Source organism: Anas platyrhynchos, chromosome 7 (assembly GCF_047663525.1).
Source record: "Anas platyrhynchos isolate ZD024472 breed Pekin duck chromosome 7, IASCAAS_PekinDuck_T2T, whole genome shotgun sequence".
Taxonomy (NCBI): Eukaryota; Metazoa; Chordata; class Aves; order Anseriformes; family Anatidae; genus Anas; species Anas platyrhynchos.
Window position 1 is genome coordinate 30658771 of NC_092593.1, and position 20493 is coordinate 30679263.

The 20493-nt window shown below is 45.1% G+C and overlaps 2 protein-coding genes across 6 annotated transcripts in view; one reads left to right on the forward strand and one right to left on the reverse strand.

Moving 5' to 3' along the window:
- The window catches only part of IQCA1 (IQ motif containing with AAA domain 1), a 104542-nt gene extending 93593 nt beyond the window's left edge, over positions 1 to 10949 (reverse strand). The window contains exons 1-2 of the mRNA XM_027461157.3: positions 10793 to 10949; positions 1967 to 2291 (exon numbers count right to left, since the gene is read on the reverse strand). Of these exons, the coding sequence (XP_027316958.3) occupies positions 1967 to 2291; positions 10793 to 10803 (336 nt within the window). The 5' untranslated portion in view covers positions 10804 to 10949. The remainder of the gene's footprint in view (positions 1 to 1966; positions 2292 to 10792) is intronic.
- ACKR3 (atypical chemokine receptor 3) overlaps positions 1 to 20493 on the forward strand; it is a 139531-nt gene that overhangs the window by 79622 nt on the left and 39416 nt on the right. The window contains exons 7-10 of one of the 5 annotated variants that reach the window (XR_011810755.1): positions 2054 to 3858; positions 4182 to 4225; positions 5105 to 5208; positions 6008 to 9758. The gene's annotated coding sequence lies outside the window, so the exon portion shown is untranslated. Of the gene's footprint in view, positions 1 to 2053; positions 3859 to 4181; positions 4226 to 5104; positions 5209 to 5979; positions 9759 to 20493 lie in introns of those variants that run through there. The other 4 variants (XR_011810754.1, XR_011810753.1, XR_011810756.1 and 1 more) reach the window with 4 other exon arrangements.

The window sequence follows — 20493 nt, forward strand, 5'->3', positions numbered from 1 at the left end:
TCAGTGCAGGGTTGATGAGTATCTCTGGTATCTAACCTGGGCTTTAATCACCAGTAATTCTGGATTGTGACTTTTACTGACTGGAAAGATGAGATCAAAGCCATAACACTGGGGCTGGCAGAGGTGGGGAGTAGAGACTGCTCTTCTTAATAATCTCTTTTTGGGGCCCAACACTGAAAGGTTAGGCTTGCAATGTTTATCCTCAAGTCAAATTGACAGCTTTCTAGCCACTCCCAGCTCCACATGGGATTTGTGTATCCAAATACCTTTACAATTACCCTAATAAATGGAGTCACTGAGTGTTGGAAGGCAACCATAAAAAAACATGAGACACAGAACTAGAGAAAGATGAAACTTCACCCCAGCTGGCCTCAGTAATGCAGCAAAAAGTAGAGGAAGCACTCTGCAACATCAGCCATGAGGTATGAAATGAGAGTTAGCATCTCTGTTCTGCTCTCTGCTGATAACCATGCTGGTTTTTAGCCCGTAATAATATGTTGAAAGAAAGAACTAGAGACAGCCTTTCTGGAAATGTTCTTTAAGAATTTTAAGTTATTTTTCAAGTTCTGGCCAATGATTTTGTTTTGGAACCAAGAATATGTGATTATAAGAAAATTTAATCAGGTCTGTATTTCTATCTATTGCGGAAAACAATGTGTTTTTTGAAAAAGTCCAAAAATTCTTCGGGGCTTTTTTTCTATTTTTGTAGTAGGAAGCTATTTCAGGCCTTCTTCAGTTTAAGGTGTGGCTCAGGAATTTGAATTTATGCTTGTTTTTTACTAGATGTGAAGCATTACTTTTCAGACTTGCCAACTTCTTCCTGCAGGTGGATTTACTGATAACTCATGAAAACAGCAATCCTTAGCAATTTCAAAATATGATTTGAAGGATCAGTTTCCCCAGAGGTGTGTTTGCATCCCCACTATGCCTTCTCATAGTTTAAAATAATTCTCTGTTATGATTAAAAGAGAAGGTAAATAGTTGGTTGAAATTCTTGGCAATTACTTCCTAAATTTGCGGAATGAAATACACATGCAATTGCAAACAGTAATACGTCTGCAAATCTCGAAATAATTCCCTAATGATATTAGGCAATTTATCTCGTGTTATAGCTGAGATCCAGAAAACCGAAGTAACTTAAGTTTCGACTTTTTTCTTCAGCAATGCTGTTACCAGCGGTACCTAAATTTGACAATAGGTGGAGCTGTCTGCGAGAGAAGTAGATATCTTTTAACAGATCGTTTTTCATCCTGCTTTTAAAGCACAACTTCCAGACTGTGCCTTATTGTCAGACTCATCTGGTTTAGCAGGCTGTATGTCGGGGCTGCTTCTAGCTCAGGCAGTCCTGAGCCCTGGATGTTGAAGATGCTCCCAGCTCCTGCCTCCTTTACAGTAAGAGCCTGGTTTCAGATCTCTCATTCTAGTACTCATTTTAAAAGTCCATTGTACTACGAAGTACTGGGACAAATTATGCAACTTTTAGCACTACCTGTAGCTTCTGGAAGAGGCCTGGGACCAGGCTGCTTCAGAGTGAAGCAAAGGGCAGACTGAAACAGGCTGTACCTTAGTTATCAATTGTCCATTTCTGTCTAATCCCACTGTAAAATCAGGTAGAGTCATTTTCGTTGTTCACGCCGAAGCTGTCTAAGCTAATATGACTTTATGTTAGGATACGTGCAAGAGCAAGACCTCCAGAGCCTGTGCTGCTACTGATAAGCACAAATACAACATACCGATCAGGCAGATCAACTTAAAATCTTGCTCCAGTACATAAAGTTCATCACAGACTGAACGCACTCTGATCCTTAATAACCATGCCATAATTACTGATTACTGTACACGACTGAACATCCAAGAAGCTAAATCACTTGGTGCGACTTCATATACAGCGAGTAAATGAGACTCTCCTTCAAATACAGGGTAGGCAGAGTTCCTGTGGAATTGCTCAGTACAGAGGTAGACCTACCGGGAGGAGCTTTAGATCTTCTAGGATGTTATCGATGTAATGAAACTCGGAGTTTTCCAGCGCCACCATCTCCTTCTTCATCTCCAGGATGCGGCCAATCACGCCATCCAGCACTTGCCGGATCGCTGCCCGTTTCTGCTGGTGAACAAGTCCGTCGTGCGCCTCCTCCAAGTTGCGGAAGATCCGCATGTATTTGATGTAGGAAGAAGCTAACATCTTGAACACTTTCACGCGGTCCTTCTCTGGCTGGAGGAACTGTTCTCTCTCCATCTGGAGCTGGATGTCGAGGTCTTTCTGGGCATCTGTCCATATCTTGTTGTAAGTGCTGATTGAAAAGAGGAGACTGTCTTAGCCCGACATAGCAGCAAGAGCCAGCACGCAATATCAGGACTCTACAAGCATGGGTTTCTCCAAAAAGGAAGTTTGGAAATGCAAGCCATTGTATTTCCAAGGAGATTTTAACTGCAGTTACTTTTCAAAATCACTAGCAAAATTACTCTTTTTGTTTGTTTTAAAAATAGGCATCTTAAAATGTTGTTTTATTAGTGAAATTTCAAATATTAAAAACTTTTTGACTTCATCCCTACCATCCACTACGACCCTGACAGGGCAGTCAGTGAGTTTCATTCAACTGTGCTAAGTGAGAGGATGGTTTCATAGAAAAGGTGTCTCTCCCTAAGTCCTTAGAATAGGGAAAATTCTATTTTAGGTCTCTCCACGTTTGGGATGAGGACTACTTGATGTTGCTAAAGGGTGTGCTGCCTTCCTGCCTTTCTGAAATGGTTGCTCTAAGTTAATTTTAGGGTGAGGACTGTATTGGTGCCAGTGCTACCCTGTGGCTGTGTGTGCTATTTCAGAAGTGAAGGGAGGAGAAGAATTAACTTATTTTCTGTGGAAGCAGTTGTTGCACTTCAAGCAATTGCTGTGTGTCTGGTCCAGTGGCCAGGGAGCTCTGTGACATGGAAGATGTCACCTAAGGCCAGCTTCATTTCCAGAAGCCATAATGCTTTTTACTTGGGGACTTCTGCACTTTATGGTGGTGTGAATAGGCTGAGAGGCTGAGCTTTGCTGGGCGGGCTGTCAGTGGCTTTGCACAGTAAGGTAGACCAATGCTGAATAAAGAAATGAACGCTGGGCAGTGACTTGCTCAGAGAAGAGCCCAAACAGCAGGCTTGTCAACCCTGCCAAGAAAGGTGAGCACAACAAACCGCTCCGCCTCCACTAAACAACTTTCAGAGCAGATTTCTTTCTGATCCATGCAGCACCGAGGGTGTGCTTGGGTGTTAATTCTGAAAAGAGAGCCGGGTCACTGCTAACTTTGCTTGTGCTTGATAATAAACACCTAGGCAGGAGCTCTGTCAGCTGCCCTTGTCACTTCTGGTATCGGATACAGGCTGACCACAGCCAGAGACTACCAGGTGGCAGGACGCTGCCCCAGCCCCATCCCAGCAGGATGCTGCCAGGGCTGCTGAGACTCACCCCAGCACTCACCCAAACCCCCTAACAATCTAAACTCTGCCATTCAATGTGCTCCATTAACTTTTTAAGTGCATATTATACTTTTCAGCTGACCTGGGTTTCTGCAGGATGCAGCTGGACTTGCTTTTCCTACTGCCTCTGCAGCCCACCCAGGTCTTTCCCCTTCCTTTTTTCCTCCCTCATTTACATCCCATTACACGAGCTGAATCACTCAATTGCAGTAATTAACCCAGGTGCAGGAGATAAACAAAATAAAACCAGCAAAGGGGACAAAGATGGCCCTAAACAAGGCCCTTAGGTTTGACCTGGTGGTTTGGCCAGCTGATCAATGGGATTTTTGTGCACTTACTCCGGAGCCAGCCCATGGAAGAACATAAACTGATGAGATTGTCAGCGCAGAAGGGAACAACGTGGTATTGTACTCACTTAGCTCTTGCCTACCTATGGATGATTTGATAATAGGGAGATTATAAATCTCCAGGGAAGTCTGTGGGCTGTCCCCGCAGCTATATGGCTGATTTATGAAGGGTGGTGTCTTTGGGCTAGAGCGTTTCCAGCACAGGTTACTGCATGAAGACACCAGGATATACCCAAACATGAACTAGCTCCACAATCATCCCCTCTGGTTTACAGAAAAACTCTTTCTCTCTCCTCTAACTGAGGAATGTCAAGTGATTCCCCCTGCTGAGCCAGCTAATATCCAGTTTCTTTTTCTATTTTGAATGACTTTTTTTAGGACAGAGAGAGAAGAAGCGCTCTAATCCTTTGGAGGACGTTAATGTAAGGCTGTGCAAACGGGATGTAATTGTTTCCATAAAGTATTAGTTTATCAGATCGGCACTGGGATGATTGCAAACACGTTGCTGTGGGTCTAATGCTAAGATTATGGATATTATGGTATGGTTGGAGCTCTTGCAGCACTGATGTCCTGTGTAAGTGAGGGCAGAAGAGAGGTCAGACTCAGAAATGAAGCACTGCGGTGGACCCCCTGAATTTCCAGCTGTGGGAGGCTGGTGGCTGCCTGCTGCAGGAAGGGTGCCCAACATCTCTGTCCCTAGAGCTTTTGGGGTTGTGAGCTGGGTGGCTGGGAATTGCAGGCACTTGATAGCTGGGCAGTGTCAGCAGAAGGACGATTTGAGTGTCTCTTGGGATCCGCTTGATTTATAAACTAGAGGACATGTGCATTGCTATTTGCTTCCTTTCCCCAAATCTGGATTTAAATAATTATTTGTGGGTTTCCTAGTGTCCAGATAAGAGCCCTTCTGGGTAGTTTGAAGGATAAGATGTGGTTGGTGTTTATAGCCCTTGCTGGAGGACTTGGCTCTTGAGGAGTTGTTTAGGTTTGGGGAAGAAGTGACCACAGAGAGTGTGCATCTCACTGCCCCTGAACACAGCCACCCTCTGCTTAGGGACTAATGTGTTCAGGGGAAGCAACGCACGTCCTCAAGATGCTGTGTTAAAAGCAAGCAATGGCACTGACCCTCCCTGCCTCTTAATCAGACAGCATGCAACCCCAAATCCTATTTGGATTTTTCCCAATTTGCTCAGTGTCCCTCTGTGTTAAGCTGCAAACTCCCTCCAATTGCTTCCACGTGCTGAAGGGGGAATGTAGGACAGCCTCAAGTGCTCCTTATTTACTGATGCTGGTTTGTCTGGTAGGTTCGTTCCCACTCTGTAATGGCCGGGTTGTGAGCTACGCACGTGCCTGAGGACGATATTGCACCAGAGATGGATTAGAGCATCCGACTAGCCTGCTAGTGCTGGTAAGCTGCAGGACTGAATGTAATTTCCCTTCTCGAGGCATAAGCTTATTAAAACCTGGGAAAGAAGGAAGTCGGTTTCTTGATCTCTGCAGACAGTCTGTGTATAAATGATGCTGCAAATTAATTGTCATAGCAACTACAAATAGGAGTGCTATGGGAAAAATAAGCAACTCTGTAATGGGACGAGGGGAAAAAACACATTAAGTGACTTAACTCCAGAGCCCCCAGAGCAATTTCTGGCAGCTTACAGTGGGGAGGGAAGGTCAGGGCTTGCCTCCTCACCAGCATCCCTTCTTTTCACTCCCACGAAGTGGAAGCAGAGCCTAGTACAAGTGTGTAAGAAGACTCTTTTGCCATCGCATGACTTCCAGCTTCAACTTCATTTTATTGCTCCTGATCTGCTTATTTTGAGTGAAATTTAGACACATGATTTTCTGCTGAAGTTATAAGGGGACGATTAAAATCCTGCCAGGTCACACATTGCCTCAGTTTTTAATAATCCAGGGCCTTTTAACTTTACATGTTTGTTTGACCCATCTCTTCTTACACTTAGAGAAATCTGTTGGTTTTCAGTACAGCTGAGATTAGCCTGCCTACTTGTGTTGAACTGGCTTTGAGACTTAAGCACACCCTTCTTGGAAGGATTTGTGCTGAGCTTGCAAACTGTCCCTCAGACCACTCTTGAGCCAGGAGTGGAATCTGGCATCAGTGGGGTTGCTTTTGTTTCTTGTCTTTTTTTTTTTCTTCCAAATTGTCTCTTTTATTTGGCAGCCAAAGGGAACGCTTTCTGCTCTTCCAGGCTGTGGCACAGTTTGTGCTCCAAGCTACGCCAGGCTGGATTCATACACAGTCTGATGAACCCAGGCTGTCTTGATGCCTGGCTTCTCCGGTGTGTCCTCTGAAGGCAGAAGTACCTCAAGCTCCCACACTCCGATCGTGGAAATGCACAGCATTTTCTGATGTGAAGAGGTGGAAGTGAAAACTGTGCTCTGAACTGGCGTGGCTCTCTTTAGCCACCTAGTGTAGAAACTCCCTTGTCTGGTTACGAGTGTTGTGGTGTGTGTTGCAAAATATACGGTGTGAACCAAGGCAGCAGAGGCTGTATGTGGAGTCATGGTGTCCGTGCAGGGCTGCAGGCAACCGGGGTGTGGGCTGAGCGACAAGGAAGCGTGCGCAGGGTCCTCGGGTCTCCTCTGGGTGCTTGACAGGTCAGCCATTGTGCTAAGCCCTGGGCAAACAGGAGGCAGGGAAACCCTGCCCCGCAGCGTTTGTGAAAATAAAGGAATAGGAGACAAAGGTTGGAGGAAAAAGCGAGGCCCCGAGAGGAAGAGGGGCTTGCAAAAAAGCTGCTGCCTTGCTTTTCTCTTCTGAAAAATCACCAGGCTGGGGCTGGCTGCTGGATTATTCACGTCAGCAGAGTACCTGTTCCCTCACAACAGCCTGCTCGAGCATTGCGTAGTGATTGCTGGGCTAAACTTATTATAGGACAGAAACAGATCAGCGGGGACTGTAAGGAGGAGAAAGAAATGGCCTTAAACATTGTCTGAATCAGTTCCTGCTTTAAAAGCCTTTAGCTTATGGTCTGGAGCAGTGTGGGCTCGCCACTCGGTCAGGCCTGCCTGCCTTGCTCCTCGTATAACAATAGCCTTGTAATTATGCCAAACTGTTTAGCTGGTGGCTAACGCAAGGCTGCTAGATGACTTCCCTCTTCGCTCTAGCTGCGATGTTTTACAGTTTGAAGTGTTTGAGGAAACTGAAGGATAAACCTCAACAGGCTTCAGTTGTGAGTGGGGAAGAAAACATACAGAGCACGAACAGCTCTGCACTTCTGTCATCTCCAGTTCCAGTCTTTGGTACTCAAACAATGATGTGATGAGGGGATAAAAGATTTTTGTAGCATAAACATAATAGGAAGTCTTCCTATTCGTAATAGGAAACCACCTCCAGTTGCATGCACGAAGGACAAACGCTCTGAGTGCCTCTCTACCGTTGTCAGGCTTTTTGCTCATTTAAACTTCACGCTGCCTGCTCAGTTTCTTGAAGACTGTAGCCTTGTCTTTCAGCTGCTTTCTGGCACGAGTGCTGCTGGGATAGATCTGCTGACAATGCTTTTTCCCAAAGGAGGAAAGGTATGAGAAACACACGAGGTCTTTCCCTACCTGCTCATTAAGGGAGGCACGGGAGAGATGCAGCCTCGAGTCTTGGTTGTGATCATTCTGATTCTGTCTCTGTTTTCCTCTGTTAATACAAGGAGGATGACACTGATGCTCACCAGGGGTGGAAAAAGGGGTAAAGATGAATCTGTGAATGTCTGGGAGATGTACTGGCGAGAACATGATAAGAATGCCCAGGAGGGAGCTAATAATTGTGGTGTTTGGATGGAATTTGAAGAATATGGCCTGGGGCCACGTGCTGGATGAGGGGATAAAAAGAAACATTCAACAACAGTCCAATCATTGCGTGAGGCTTGGGCCTCACGGGAAGAAAGCAGGACATGATCACAAAATATGGAACTACATCATAGTGCAGCCACGTAACGCAGGGGGAGAGAAGGGGAGGAGAAGTTGCTCTGACATTTTCTTACGTTTTCAGCGCTTGGTTTTGCAACCTTCATTTTCTTTAACTGAGCTTTGGGGATGTAACATAAAATATACAGCTCTCCTTTGGTCGCTTTTGTCAGAAGCAGAAGGGGAAACGCTAGAGATCTTGTCTTAGATTAATATTTAACCATTGACTTTATGTAAGTTCTGCTTGTGATATGAGATTAAGTTTTAAAGCTTTTGGATTGTTTAAAGCTCCTTGGTGGCAGCGGCAAATGTCTTGCAGCTGATTAAAACCTGGTACAAATGGCAGCAGTGCCAAGACTCGGCTCTGAACATGTCTGGACTGGGGCTGTAAGGGTGAATTAAGAAATTACCGGTCAAGATCCTACAGGTCAAGTAATTGGTAAGCAAATTCATAAAAGAGGAGGAAACGCAGCAGGAAAACAAATGCAATAACATCTACGCAAATCTCCTGCTCAATGTCTGGAACAAAATGTACATCTGTATGCAAATGCTGGGGCTTGAGCACTTGAGGAAGTGGGATACATCGAGCACCTCTTAATCAACCTCACAGCAAATGTAATGGGCGTGCTTTCTTGTGAGCGCTACCAACTGTCCTTAGAAAATGTCGAGCGTGTCTGGACACGCCAACTTTTCTTTTGGCCGGCTGCTGGAGCTTATCGGCCCCACAGGGATGTAGCTGAGCGCTTTGAGTGTCCTGCCTACAACCCAAAAAAAGACACAAAGCTTACTGCAGCAGGGAACAACATGCTTCCACCAGCTGCAGAACACACCTCCATGAAAACCACAGGGCCTTGAAGATCGTCAACACTTACATGGATGAAAAATGCTGAAACCCTCATCAAGTAGGCTGTGTGCAGCACGATGCTGCGCTGCAATGCTGCCAATCCCACTGCTTGGAGATGCAGTGCATGCGAGGCAGCTGCCCTGCGTGTGCACTTTGTAACTCTGCCACGTCCAACTGGCTGCACGAGGCGCGTGTGATTTCTCTCTGTGCGTAGCAGCTGTTTTTCCAGATGTCTGAAAAGCAGCCGTTTACCTCAAACTCGAGGAGAGGAAAAAAAAAAAGCTATGTGCTGTGCAGCTTTTCTATACAGGACACAGGATGTGACTGTACAGTATTGAAAAATCTGTGTTACAAACTCAGCTGTGGCTTACTGATGTGCCTGCCTCCTTGCAGGATGGAGGCTGGATTCCATGTGACATGGCAGCTTAGGCAGCCATTCCTTGCAAAATAATATAACCTAGGGCAAAACGAAAGCACTTTCCTGTTTCTTAACTAGCAGCGTTGATTACTGTTCAGCTCTGTGCTGGGATGCACAAAGTTGTGAATAGTGAATATTCATATTGACATACCAGCATTATCAGCCTCAGCCACTTAAAAATAATGAAATTAAGCCTATGTATATTTAGCTAAGAATTTAAGAATTTAGTACTTTTCATTCTCCAGAGTGATTGGGTGTTGTTTTTTTTTTTTTTCAAAGGGTTGCTATGATTCTTATGTAATGACCAGCATCTAGTTGCTGGGGAGGTGATAAAGAGCATGAACTACCCCAAAAACTTGGTCTAGTGAGACGCAGAATACATGAAACAAAACGATCTAGTCTGCTGCTTAAATCCAGCTCTCCAGATGCAGCACTTGGTGAGCTGGTGCATATTCAGACTCGTGTTTACGAAGGGCTGAATTTGCTTAGCTGTAAATGTGCACAGCTACAGCGTGATTGCAGTAAGTGAGCCAAGCAGCTTCAATGTCAAGCTGGAGACCCTTAGCAGTATCACTACCTCGTTTGGGAACAGGAGTGTATATATATTTTTGTCTTGTGGTGTAGCGATGCATATCATGTTTATATGGATTTACTGTGTAGGGCTGGCAATGCGGCAGGAAAAGTAAAGGGCACTCTCTATTAATATTAAACTGAGTTAAACCAAACTGTGGAACCACAACAATTCTTCAGCTACACTCGGTTTAATTCCTTCTGTGTTAATTGAGCCCAAGTAGGAGCGGGCTGTATTTCAGACAGTGAGAACAACCGATTCTGAGAACTCTCCTGTGAAGAGGTCAAACACTACTTTTGCTGCTTGTTTTAAACCACGCAGTTTAGATACCCATTTATGATTTTATAAACCTCCCCTAACAAAGTTATGGTGCCAGTGCGAGGCACAATTATTGCATTACAAGCCAGGGTCTGCACCAGGTCAGCCAGCAACCAAATTGAGCCTTCCCCAAACCTGCAGCAGCTGGAGGCTGGCTCTGGGTGCTGGGACAGAGCCCCTGGACACTCTGCAGCACCCTTGCGGGTGTTTTTCCCTATTCCTCTCAGCTCACCCTTCTTCTGAGCTGGGAAAAGTAAGCTGGCTGGAAAAGAAGTGGCGTCTGGGCTTTTGAGGGCAGATGAGGCAGCGGCTAGAGGCTGAGGCAGGGAAGGATGAAGGTGGAGCTGCTCCAGTTTGGAGGTGGAGGGGTGTTTTAAAGCCTCCGGGGTCTCACCTGACACAGAGAGGGGTCTGGGAGGAAGGTTTCCTAAACATAAGGGTCGGGTTTTCTATGGGTGGTATTGCTGGAGGAGCGGGCAGGGCTCCTTGCAGACATTTTGATGTGATGCCATCATCGGTGTCTGGCTATTGCAAATAAACTTGTGAGGCTTTGCATTGTGCTGAAAGCATGAGGAGTTCATTACGGAGGAAAAAAAAAAAAAAAGAGAGAAAAGAGAAAAAAAAAACAAACATATGTGCAAACTTTGGTCTGTAAGGGAGGAAAAAGCGTGTTTGGTGAGGAGGAGAGAACCTAAGTCGGGATGGGTCATATTGGGGTATGGATAATATTTCTGTTGGTGACTTGAGGCTTTGTGGGGCTGAGCCAGGCGCTCTCCAAAGGGCTCGGTCTCAATTTTGGGTGTTTTCTACCCAAGCCGCGCAGCTCCCGTGCAGCCCCACGCCGGCTCCGAGCCCTCCCCGGGCGCTCCCCCCCCCCGCCCCCAGCCGTCTCCGGGCTCGGCCCGGTCCCCCCCGGCGCTACTCACGCCTGCGACATGCTGAGGGCAGCGGGCACCGGGATGGGGCCGGTACCGAGCACCGGGCACCGGGATGGGGCCGGTACCCGGCACCGAGAACCCAGCGCTGGGACGCGCCGCGTCGCCGTTGTCACGGAGATGGGGGCGGGCAAGCCCTAGGAACGGACGGGGCGGCAACCCATACATATATATATACAAATATATATGGGTTATATATTTATATATCCCCCTCATAGCAGGTGGAAACCCGTCTCGTGTTTTTATTTCCTTCAGTTTCATCCCAGCGCTGTCCATCGAGCGCATCTGCAGGCATGGATCTGTTAAGCGAGCACACGCTTGGTGACGTTTGGCACGCAGGCACGCGTAGCAAAATTTGCTCATTTTTTTTCTGGCTTTATTTTTTTCCTTGTTGTCTCCCCCGGTCAGCCAGAGGGGACGCAGCGGCGTGTTGCAGTACGGCCTGTAAAATCACACCCGTAATTTCGGAGCCCTGCTTTTGTCGGAGGCTGGCAGCGAGGGTTGCACAGCTGCTTCCTTTCCTTGTAAACAATGGCTCCTTGGCAGCCCGGCAAGCCACTTACATGGTGGTGAAGCTGGAGTCTTTAAAAATAATCCCGTTTTAATTTATTGCATGTATACAGCACGAGAAGCATCCATTACAGAACATTAAAGGCCGCCTCCTTTAAAAGGGGAAAAATAAAAGCCAGCAAGACAGGATTACAGCACATCATTCTGGGGAAAAAATGCACTCCTCCACAGAGCGGGTGGGGAAGGAAAAAAGAGAGAAGCTTGGGACAATGAGTGTTTGCCAGTGATCACATTTTTTGCCATAAATCTCTGGGTGTCTGTGTTCCTTTGCCTTTTTTTTTTTTTTTTTTTTTTTCCTCAAAGTCCTGGCGTGTATAATTAGGTGAGAATCTTGGCTATAGCATTTTCAAAATACAGTTCCTAGCCCCCATGGTTTTGGAGAAAAGTTTGAAAATGTAAGCCTTGAAGAACCAAGACCATAATAAAAATCATGTAAGACATATTATTTTTCAGGCCGTGTGATGGTTATGCCAGTCTCGTGATTTCATTGGTGTCCTGTTGGACTGGTGGCTTGGTGCTATGTGAACTGAGTACCTGTTCCTTTTCTTTTGGTCGGAGGACGGTGAAAATCCACTTGTAATTAGCAGTGTTAATCTGAAAGCGCCACTTCATGCCGTCTGTTTCCATCAGGCATCTGCCTAGTTCCTTTCAATGTCTTCTAATTCTCACCCAGGTCAGGGGATTTTCTACATCGGTAACTTGTTTGCATTTTGCTCTCGCTGAATACCTTAACCAAGGTAACTCCACAGTCTGAATGGGAACCTCACATTTTTATTTCCATTACTGCGGGCATCTGGCCAGCACTTCCATCTGAGCTATTTTTTCAGCCAAGGGTTTTACCTGCAGAGTCCCAGTGATACTGTTTCTGTAAGTGTGTGTGGTTTTAAGGACTAGTTTGGCTGTAACCCCCAAGCAATACACATTTTCTCATCCACCTCAAGATACCTTTCATTCTTTTGCTCAGTTCCCAGATCACCAAGAGAAAGGGAATTGACACTTGTGTTTCAATAAATAAATTCAAGAGTCAGTCCTAATAGAAAATTACTGTGGTTCTTTTACTCTACAACATGTCGCTCAAAAATAGCTTCTAAAATAATAGCTAAGAAACCCATCGGGTGTGCCTGAGACTAAAAAGCAAGAAGCTTTCTGAATCAGTTGAAATGGGAGTGACAAGATTGCTCATAATGATGTGGATGGCAAAGACGGTGCCTCAAGTGAGGAAGCCTGTGTATAGTTCACGATGCATGAAAAAAAGATCTTCCTTTTTGTGAGCCACACAGTGGAAGTAAGGTTTGTCTGATATGAAAGGCAACCACTCTGGTGTTGATACTATGTTAATGTGAATTCTTTGCCCCTTAGCACCTCAGTGCAAGGATGATCTTTTTTCTGCTGAAAGCAGCATAAAAGATGAAGTAATGCTCATTGCTCATTTTGTTCCCCCTCTTCCCCTCCCACCAAAAAAAAAAAAAAAAAAAAAGTTGGAGGAAACCAAACATCTTCCTTTTAAGAATGGGAAATTGAGCCTCAAAAAGTGATGTGCACAAGTCTGTGCAGAAGTTCAGGGGCTTTTCATTTTCATCAGCTGGTAGGGAACTTGAAAAGAGTGAATCACTTTGCTGAGAAAAGTCATGCAGTAAAATCAATTATGAAATGCGTGGAGTTGATATTGTTGTCATGGGAAAGGAGCCTGCTTTGTAGCCGAAATGAGAGTAGTGTATGATTGAGTAATTGGTTTAGGCTAAGAAAATACAAGGTTATGATGAGAGAAACTGAGGAGTGTGAGATATTCTGTTTTGCTTTAGGTTTCTTGTTGAATCCTTGTGCTTTCAAGTAAAGATTTGAAGTGAAATGGTGCGGCTTTGCCTGGGCTGTTCATCCGGAAATGATTGCCTGGTGTTGTATTTTCTGCTGTGGCTGCATCTCTGCCTGGGGTCTGTCTCAGCTGCTTTCCATCCCCTTCTCCAGCTTTCTTCTCCTTTTCCTTCCTTCATCTCCCATCCAGTCTCTCCCCCTGGAGCTACCACAGCCCTCTTTCAAGTTCTGTGCCTCTTTCTGAGCTTCCTTCATGTTGTGTGGCTTGTGAGCCTTTTGGGGCAGGGGAGGTCCTACTGTCTGATCCATTTCTGCAGAAAAGATCTAGGCACACGCCAAATTGTAATTGAAGTCCAGCAGACCATTGACAGTCAGTCGATACTGTGAAGTGTCTCAGTCTTTCCAGTCCCGGATCACGCGTCTCCGACAATTCCTATAGGCAGCAGGCTGATACTTCTCACTACAACCAGAAATTAAAGGGATTTGTAGTTGTTTTTCCACACGTTGTATATTTTTGTATAGCATCGATAGTGACTTCTTGTCCTGATCATGCTGCATTAAAAAATAAAGCCATGTTATTTAATCTATCCAGCAGGAATAGGTGATGGGTTTTCTACAGCGCATTCCTTTTGGCGTCAGTAATTCCTTAGGCTCTTGCAAATACGAGCTTAAAAATTCTGCTGCCTTGGAAACTAGGTGCCATCATTTTTCAAAAAAAGCCTTTTATTACAAGCTTAATAGGCGACTAGTGAGCTTACAGGAGGATAACTTTTAAAACTGGAGGGCCTTGTTCCTCTAAATTCAGGTCCCTGGCAAAGAGCTTAGTGCACCTGTCTCTTATTGAGTGGGGGCTTAAAGTAAAGCGAGGAACATAATAGAAAAAATGTTATGCCTTTGCAACTCATATTTCAAAGCACTTACAAAGGTCTGGATTGTGCCCCAAGGCACAGTACTGAGGGAGGAGTGCTGTTTTGTGCATTGCTGCCCCAAAGAGCGTGCAAAGGCTGGGTCAGGGCTTTCTCCAGCATGCAGAAGGGATGATCGGAGGCTTTGGGCCCCAGCTTGGGAGTCCTGCTGCTCGCTTTGCCGTGGGGACTTGGGGCACAGCATGAAAAGTTTCGGTGCATGAAATATTTCAGGGAGGTGGTGTTGGTCAGCGTTTGGAATAGACCCAGCAGCGTGAGGGGTGGGAAGGCTCTTTGGCCAAATTCATTCTTTCCTTTGGGATGGGAGACTTGCAAGGTTTTCTCGACATTGTGGCAGTATTTATCTGTACGTAACCCCAAGTAGCATTGTGGGTATTGCGTTTGTTCAGCCTGCAGTACAGCGTGGGATCGCGTCAGGTCTAAGGGGCATCTCTCGACAATGTGAGCAGTCCTTGAAGGGGCCTCTCCGCATGCTGAAAATGAGCTGGGGTTGCAAAGAAAGTGTCCAATTGGGGACCTGGTTGCAATCCTGTTGCGTGGCAAACTTGTGCGTTCAGGGCAGGGAGAAGTAGCAGCTCTTTCAGACAAGCTTGGCGAGCTGTTGCTCTAGGCTTCCTTGCAGATAGATGTTTGGTTTCCCTTTAAGCTTGGATTAACGTGCGTAAAGGAGCTCTGGGCGGCTCTTCACTGCAGGCTTGGGGATTTAGGACTGCATTATGGCTTCAGAGCTGACTTCTAGCTCACATCCTTGCGTGCTCTGATATTGGGGAGGAATGGCGCTGCCAGTAGGGCTGCGCTGACCAGTTCATTTTGTCGTGTGATGAGTCTCTGAGCTATTTGCCAGTTAACATTAACTACCATGATCTACAGGAGGTTTGCTGCTTACTTCAAGGCTAAGTGAAGGGGATTTGTCGGTAGTCAGGTCTATTAGACTTTGATATAGCACCAGCATGTTCATCAGGCCCGAGCATGGTATGTGGAGGAGGAGGACTGGAGCAGAATTAGAAGGTATAAAGTTCAAATCTAATTTGAAGAATTTTCCTCTATCACTTAAATGTGGGAAATGTTCCTGTGGTTTCAGGTATAAAATGTCATACTTCATAAGGAGAGTGCGTTTTAAATCTCAGCCAGATATTAAATGCCATGCCACACTCCACTTCTCTCTTTGTTAAAAAGTAAAACCCCAAATCATCTCTCGTGAAATAAATGTTGTTCAATAAAATTAAAGCTTTCAAAAGAGCCAGTTCAAATAGTGTCAACTCTCTATCATTAGGAAACATCTGGTAGCGTATTGATTTTTTTCGGTATTGACAATTGTTCATCAGCATTCAGCCTTCTAATTATCTGCGATGCTGTTCGTAAAGCCGCCGACCAGAATAAATCTTGCAGTCAATACAGATTGACAATTAACATACACCAGATGTTTTTTGGCGAGAAAGAAATAGAAAAAGGGATTGGATTCAGGCTTCTGGCGATTATCCAAGTAATTTGTTAGCAGAGGTTTTAGAAAACTAGTTGGCTTTAACATTTGGCTTCACCTAGCAAGTTTTTAATAAATTAATGCAAACCCTGTGTCAAGCTTTAATCACTTAGGAGGGCAAAGGTCACCTCTATATTATTCTGGAAAGCAAATATTGGAAATAAGTAGCATTTCTTTTGGTTGTGTAATGTGAAGACGTATTCAGCATCAAATGTGAAATGGCACTTCCGGACAGGCCCATTTCAATTCTTTTTAAGATATACAGATCCTCTAACTGTTCACACACTACACAGATTCAACAGCCAGCAATTTAAAATAATGTATACATTTCTCTCTGATGTAAAGGTTAAATAAGAACCTACAAAGCCAAAATCTGCTGCTCTTATTTGTTTCTCACCCTTGTCAAAATGAAAGGAGGTAAATGGGGTTGAACCCACTCTTGGAGAATGGTTGCCAATGCAGCTGTCAACCTAGTTTTTTTCCCATTCTGTCCAAAGCATTTGCTGTGGTTTTCTATCTGATGGAAAATTTTCACAACCCTATTGAGAGAGCTCAGAATATCTTGCATGCTTTCATTTTTTTCCCCCCAGTCATTTATTTGGTGTGTAACATTTAGTTTATTTTGAGCCAAAGTGTCTGTTGGATATTAACGCTCTACATCACTTTCTCTTAATTTTGCTTGTTCTTGGGTCTGTGAAGTAATCGTGGTGAATATCCATGGTTATGGGGTGGCCTCTGTTCAAAACTTATGGAGAGGTGAGAGTGGCTATAAGTCTATCTGTTCCCCTGTAGGAAGAAAAAGCGTGCCTGTTGTACAGGCCTTCAGAAGAGCTGAAATGGGATTCGGAAGGCAATGACTTCCGAATGTTTTGAAAACACTAGCAAGGACAACTGAAAATATGTTGGGTCTGCTGCTTGTGGTCATTTCAGTTTGTTTTGCATCTCTAGCTTTATTCTCCTCGCCTAATTTTTAGCATACCTTTCCTTTTCTCATTGTTTTTGCCACCAAGGGAGAAAAGCCCAAGCCCATGTTCTGAAATGTTTTCCAAAGCCAAAAACAAATGTACGATTCCAATGGAAAAACGTCAAAAAGTTTGACTTCTAACACTAGCTATGTCCGCACATTCATCACAGAAAACTTCAAAAATTCTCATGGTTTTAACAAATAAGGAGAAAGAGCCAGTATCTATCTGTTCCTTTCAATTGCATGAGCCATTATCTGTTCCTTTCAATTGCAGTTATTGTCCATGGGATTGTAGTTGACCTGAGTCAGCGTGCCTCATGCTGTCTTAAATAGGCAGGAGATTCAGTGTGACCGGCCTCCCGGAGAGCCCTGGGTTAGTAAGAGCTCACAGCAGTAAAAGGCTGCTTGCTTTCAATGGAAGGAGGGGGAAAAGGGTCGAAGATGCTGGTCAGTTCATAGCCGTGCTGTTTGCTATTTGATGGTCTTCTTGTTCAGGGGAAAAAATAGCTGTTTTACCCAGTTGGGGGAATTAAGTAATTATATATATCTGCAGTGAGCTACTGCCATGGATTTACAGGGTGGTGGACTTGGCTCAATGCATAAAACGGAGAGACTGATGGAAAATCTCTCATCTAGGGCAAGAAATTGTGCATATGACTGAGGTGCCTTTGCAGTCCAGCTGGGGAGCTGGTGTTTCAGAGGATGACCAGGGAGGAGACCGTGATTAAGGGGCAGAGGAGGCATCTCAGCCTTTCAGGGGTCACATCTGGATCAGTAAGATCCACTTCCAGACACTCAGTCTGATTGATGGGGGAGGTGTTTGGGCTCTGGGACTTGATGTCTTTAAAGCCAGTGACATGGGCCTAAAGGAGAAGTGGATATTAGCCATCTGCTTTAGCAGTTCCTCACCCAGCAGACACATTCATCTGGTATTTGTGCACGTAGGCTGTTGTTCCATTGTGTTTTGTTTTGTTTTCCCTCCCACTCCCCAGTAAAGCACCTGTTGAGTTAATCCACTTTGATTCATCTCAAAAGTAAGGAAGTCAAACTCCTTGGGAGGCCGGGCAGCTCAGTTCTCTTTTCTCTGGGTTTCTGGGGGGGCTCTAGCTAGCATGTTTTTCTGAAGGCTTCCAGAAGTGAAACTCTTAAAGCAGGGAGGATAGAAGGGGAGGAGGGGTATAAACAGATGGAATACTTAATTTTGCTGGATATAAGGATGACCTGAGCCATGAAACATTAATGTGGAATGGAGAAATACCTTGGAGCTTCCCATGTTATTGCTGATGGGGAGCAATGTTCTTAGAGGTCTCATTTTGGTGCATCTTTAATGAAAACTAATTTCTGATTTGAATTAAAAAAAAATATATATATAACAGCTTTTACTAAAAACTTTTACTAAAAGCCACTTCACTGGAACTGGTTGCACTGAGAAAGAAGAAGGGGAATATAATTTCGGCTGAAAACTGTGGTTTTTGTAGGTAGCCACAGTCCATCAGCAGCTGAAATTTGATTGCAACCTTTGGTTCTGCAGGTGTGCGTGATGCATCGTGCATTCACATTTCTAACCCTGAAGGCTGGGCAGCCAGAACCACCTATGGAGGGAAGGAAATTCCTCCAGAGGGTGTACTGGGAGGACCCTCTATGTCCCCTCTAAGCAGTCAGCTCTCGAGGAGCCTCTTGCGCTCTGCTGGCTGTAAGGATCAAAACACAAGCACTGAAGGCTAAGATGGATGAGCAATTTCCACGATCCCTCCCCCATAATTGCCCATCTCTTTGTGTTGAAGCTCTAGGGACATTATATTCAGTACATGATGACTGAATTTCCATCTGGAGTGCCCCAGAATGAGTTAGCAAGAGAGGTGCAACTGATACGGCTGTATGAATGAAGCAAAACCAACTTATACCCAGCTAATTCATTAGTCATGGCAAGAGCTCAAGGGTTAATACCCTACCTAGAGCTTAAGGAGCAATGCGAGCAGAGTGCCTGGTGGCCAGTCCCTTTCACGTTGCTCGTGCGTCATGTCTGTATGGAAATGAGTGTGAAACTTTTTTTCCTCCTCCTGGTTCAACTTCTCGAGCTATAAATAAACCGTACAGTGTGAGAGAAAAATGAATAACAAGGGGCTGTAGTTTTTAGGTGCCTGTGGCAGGATGTTTTCTTGATTATCCTGTTTCTTGTAAACACTGAGATGGCTTTTGTAGCCCAGATGTAAAGGCTGCCTGGGTTCATTGTTCTAACACCTGCTGTCCTTTAAAATGCACCCAACACAACCCATTGATAAAATTCAGACTCAGAAACCTGCAGCACCAGACAGAGCTCCTGTAGATAGCTCAAAAAAAAAAACACCAACCCTTGAGAATCTGACATCCGCCTGTTTTTTTTTTTCCCATTATATTTGATTTGGAGTGGGGAGGGGAAGGGAAGCTCAAGATTATTTTTTCCCTGCTCTTGTTCTCACAATAGCAATAAAAACAATACGTTCTGGCTACAAGGTGGTAAACTGTGAGAAATGACCACAATAGCTCACTTTGCTGTGCCAAGGATTCAGGCAGATTTATGAATGAAGCTGGTGGCTGCAATCTTGTTTCCAGGCCTGTCCCTGCTTTTGGTGTGATGAGATAAAAAGACCAGAGGGAAAACAGCTCCTAACTGTTGCAGGAGAAAGCATGGGGTAAGACTGTCAGAATTGGAAAGGGGTAGCACAGTTTCTTTCTGCTTCTTACATCAAGTTCAGAGCACAAAACAGGTGAAATTGCTTAGTTAAATCAAGGCTTTGCAGTTTTTCTTTCCTTTATCTGAGACAAGTGCGTGGTGGTGAAACACCTCTGAGACTTCTGTCTGCTGTTGCTGCCATCCAGCTCTTCCCAGGCTGGCTGCATGGGGTAAATGAAGTAAGTTTTTTTTTCTTTTTTTTTCTTTTTTTTTTTCTTTGCTGCCTATTGAATCACTCTGTTAAACAGCAGACCCTTGCTGTTTTACAAGGCATGCAGTGTGGATTATAATGCCACCAGTCCTTGTCAGGGAGGGGTAAAAGTTAGACTTAAGGTACCGTATACATTCTCCTTTTTACAGACAGCCGTGTGGAAGCACAGATAGTTTATGTACCTGATTTTTTCATTGGCGAGGGCTAGAGGTCTAAAATCAGGGAGAATCTCTAAAATGTGTCCTACAATTGTATTTCCTTGGCCTCCTCTCACGCAGGAGCTCTAGCCCACTGGCCTAGGCTCATGTTTGTGCTGGAACTGGATGTGTATCAATAAAATTGTCACTTGTGCAAACCTGCACCTGAAGACAGAAAGTCAAACCAGTGCAAAGAAGGAACCTGCATGCTCTACATCCACATCCCTACAAGTGCCTGCAGCGTGAGGTAGCGTTGCTGTGAAAGCAGTCCTTTAGCTACATGGGTGTTACTGAAAATATCACTAGGCCTGGACTTGGCAGCCCCCGTGGTCATTTTGTGCTGAGCAGACAGAGCTGGTGTGGTTGTGATGAGAGCAGGAGCACCGGGGTGTTTCCTACAGCAGAGCTAGCTGGTGGCAGCACTCCACGCCTTCAGTACTGGATTTTTTGGGCCCAGGCACAAGATTTGCTTTCAGCATCTTCAGTTACCGTGTGCCTTTGGCTCACCCTGAATATTGAAATGTTTTTTGCATTACGCTGTGTCCTGTGCTGTGAGAAGAGGAGAGCCTCCCAGGCTCTGGAGTGCAGGGTCGAGGAGTTGAAATGCTTGGTTAGGGCAGTGTGTGGTTTAGCAGCATCTTATTAGGCAGGAGATTTTTTTCGGCAGTGATTTTCAGAGCAGGAGAGGTTTTTCTTGTGTCGAGGTCTCTCTCTTGCTCCCCCACTCCTCATGCGTTGCCCACCTGTGCCTTTGGCTGCACAAGCAGAGGAGACGTGCTGCTATTTATTTGCTGCTGCGCTGAGCAGGGGATTGGACCA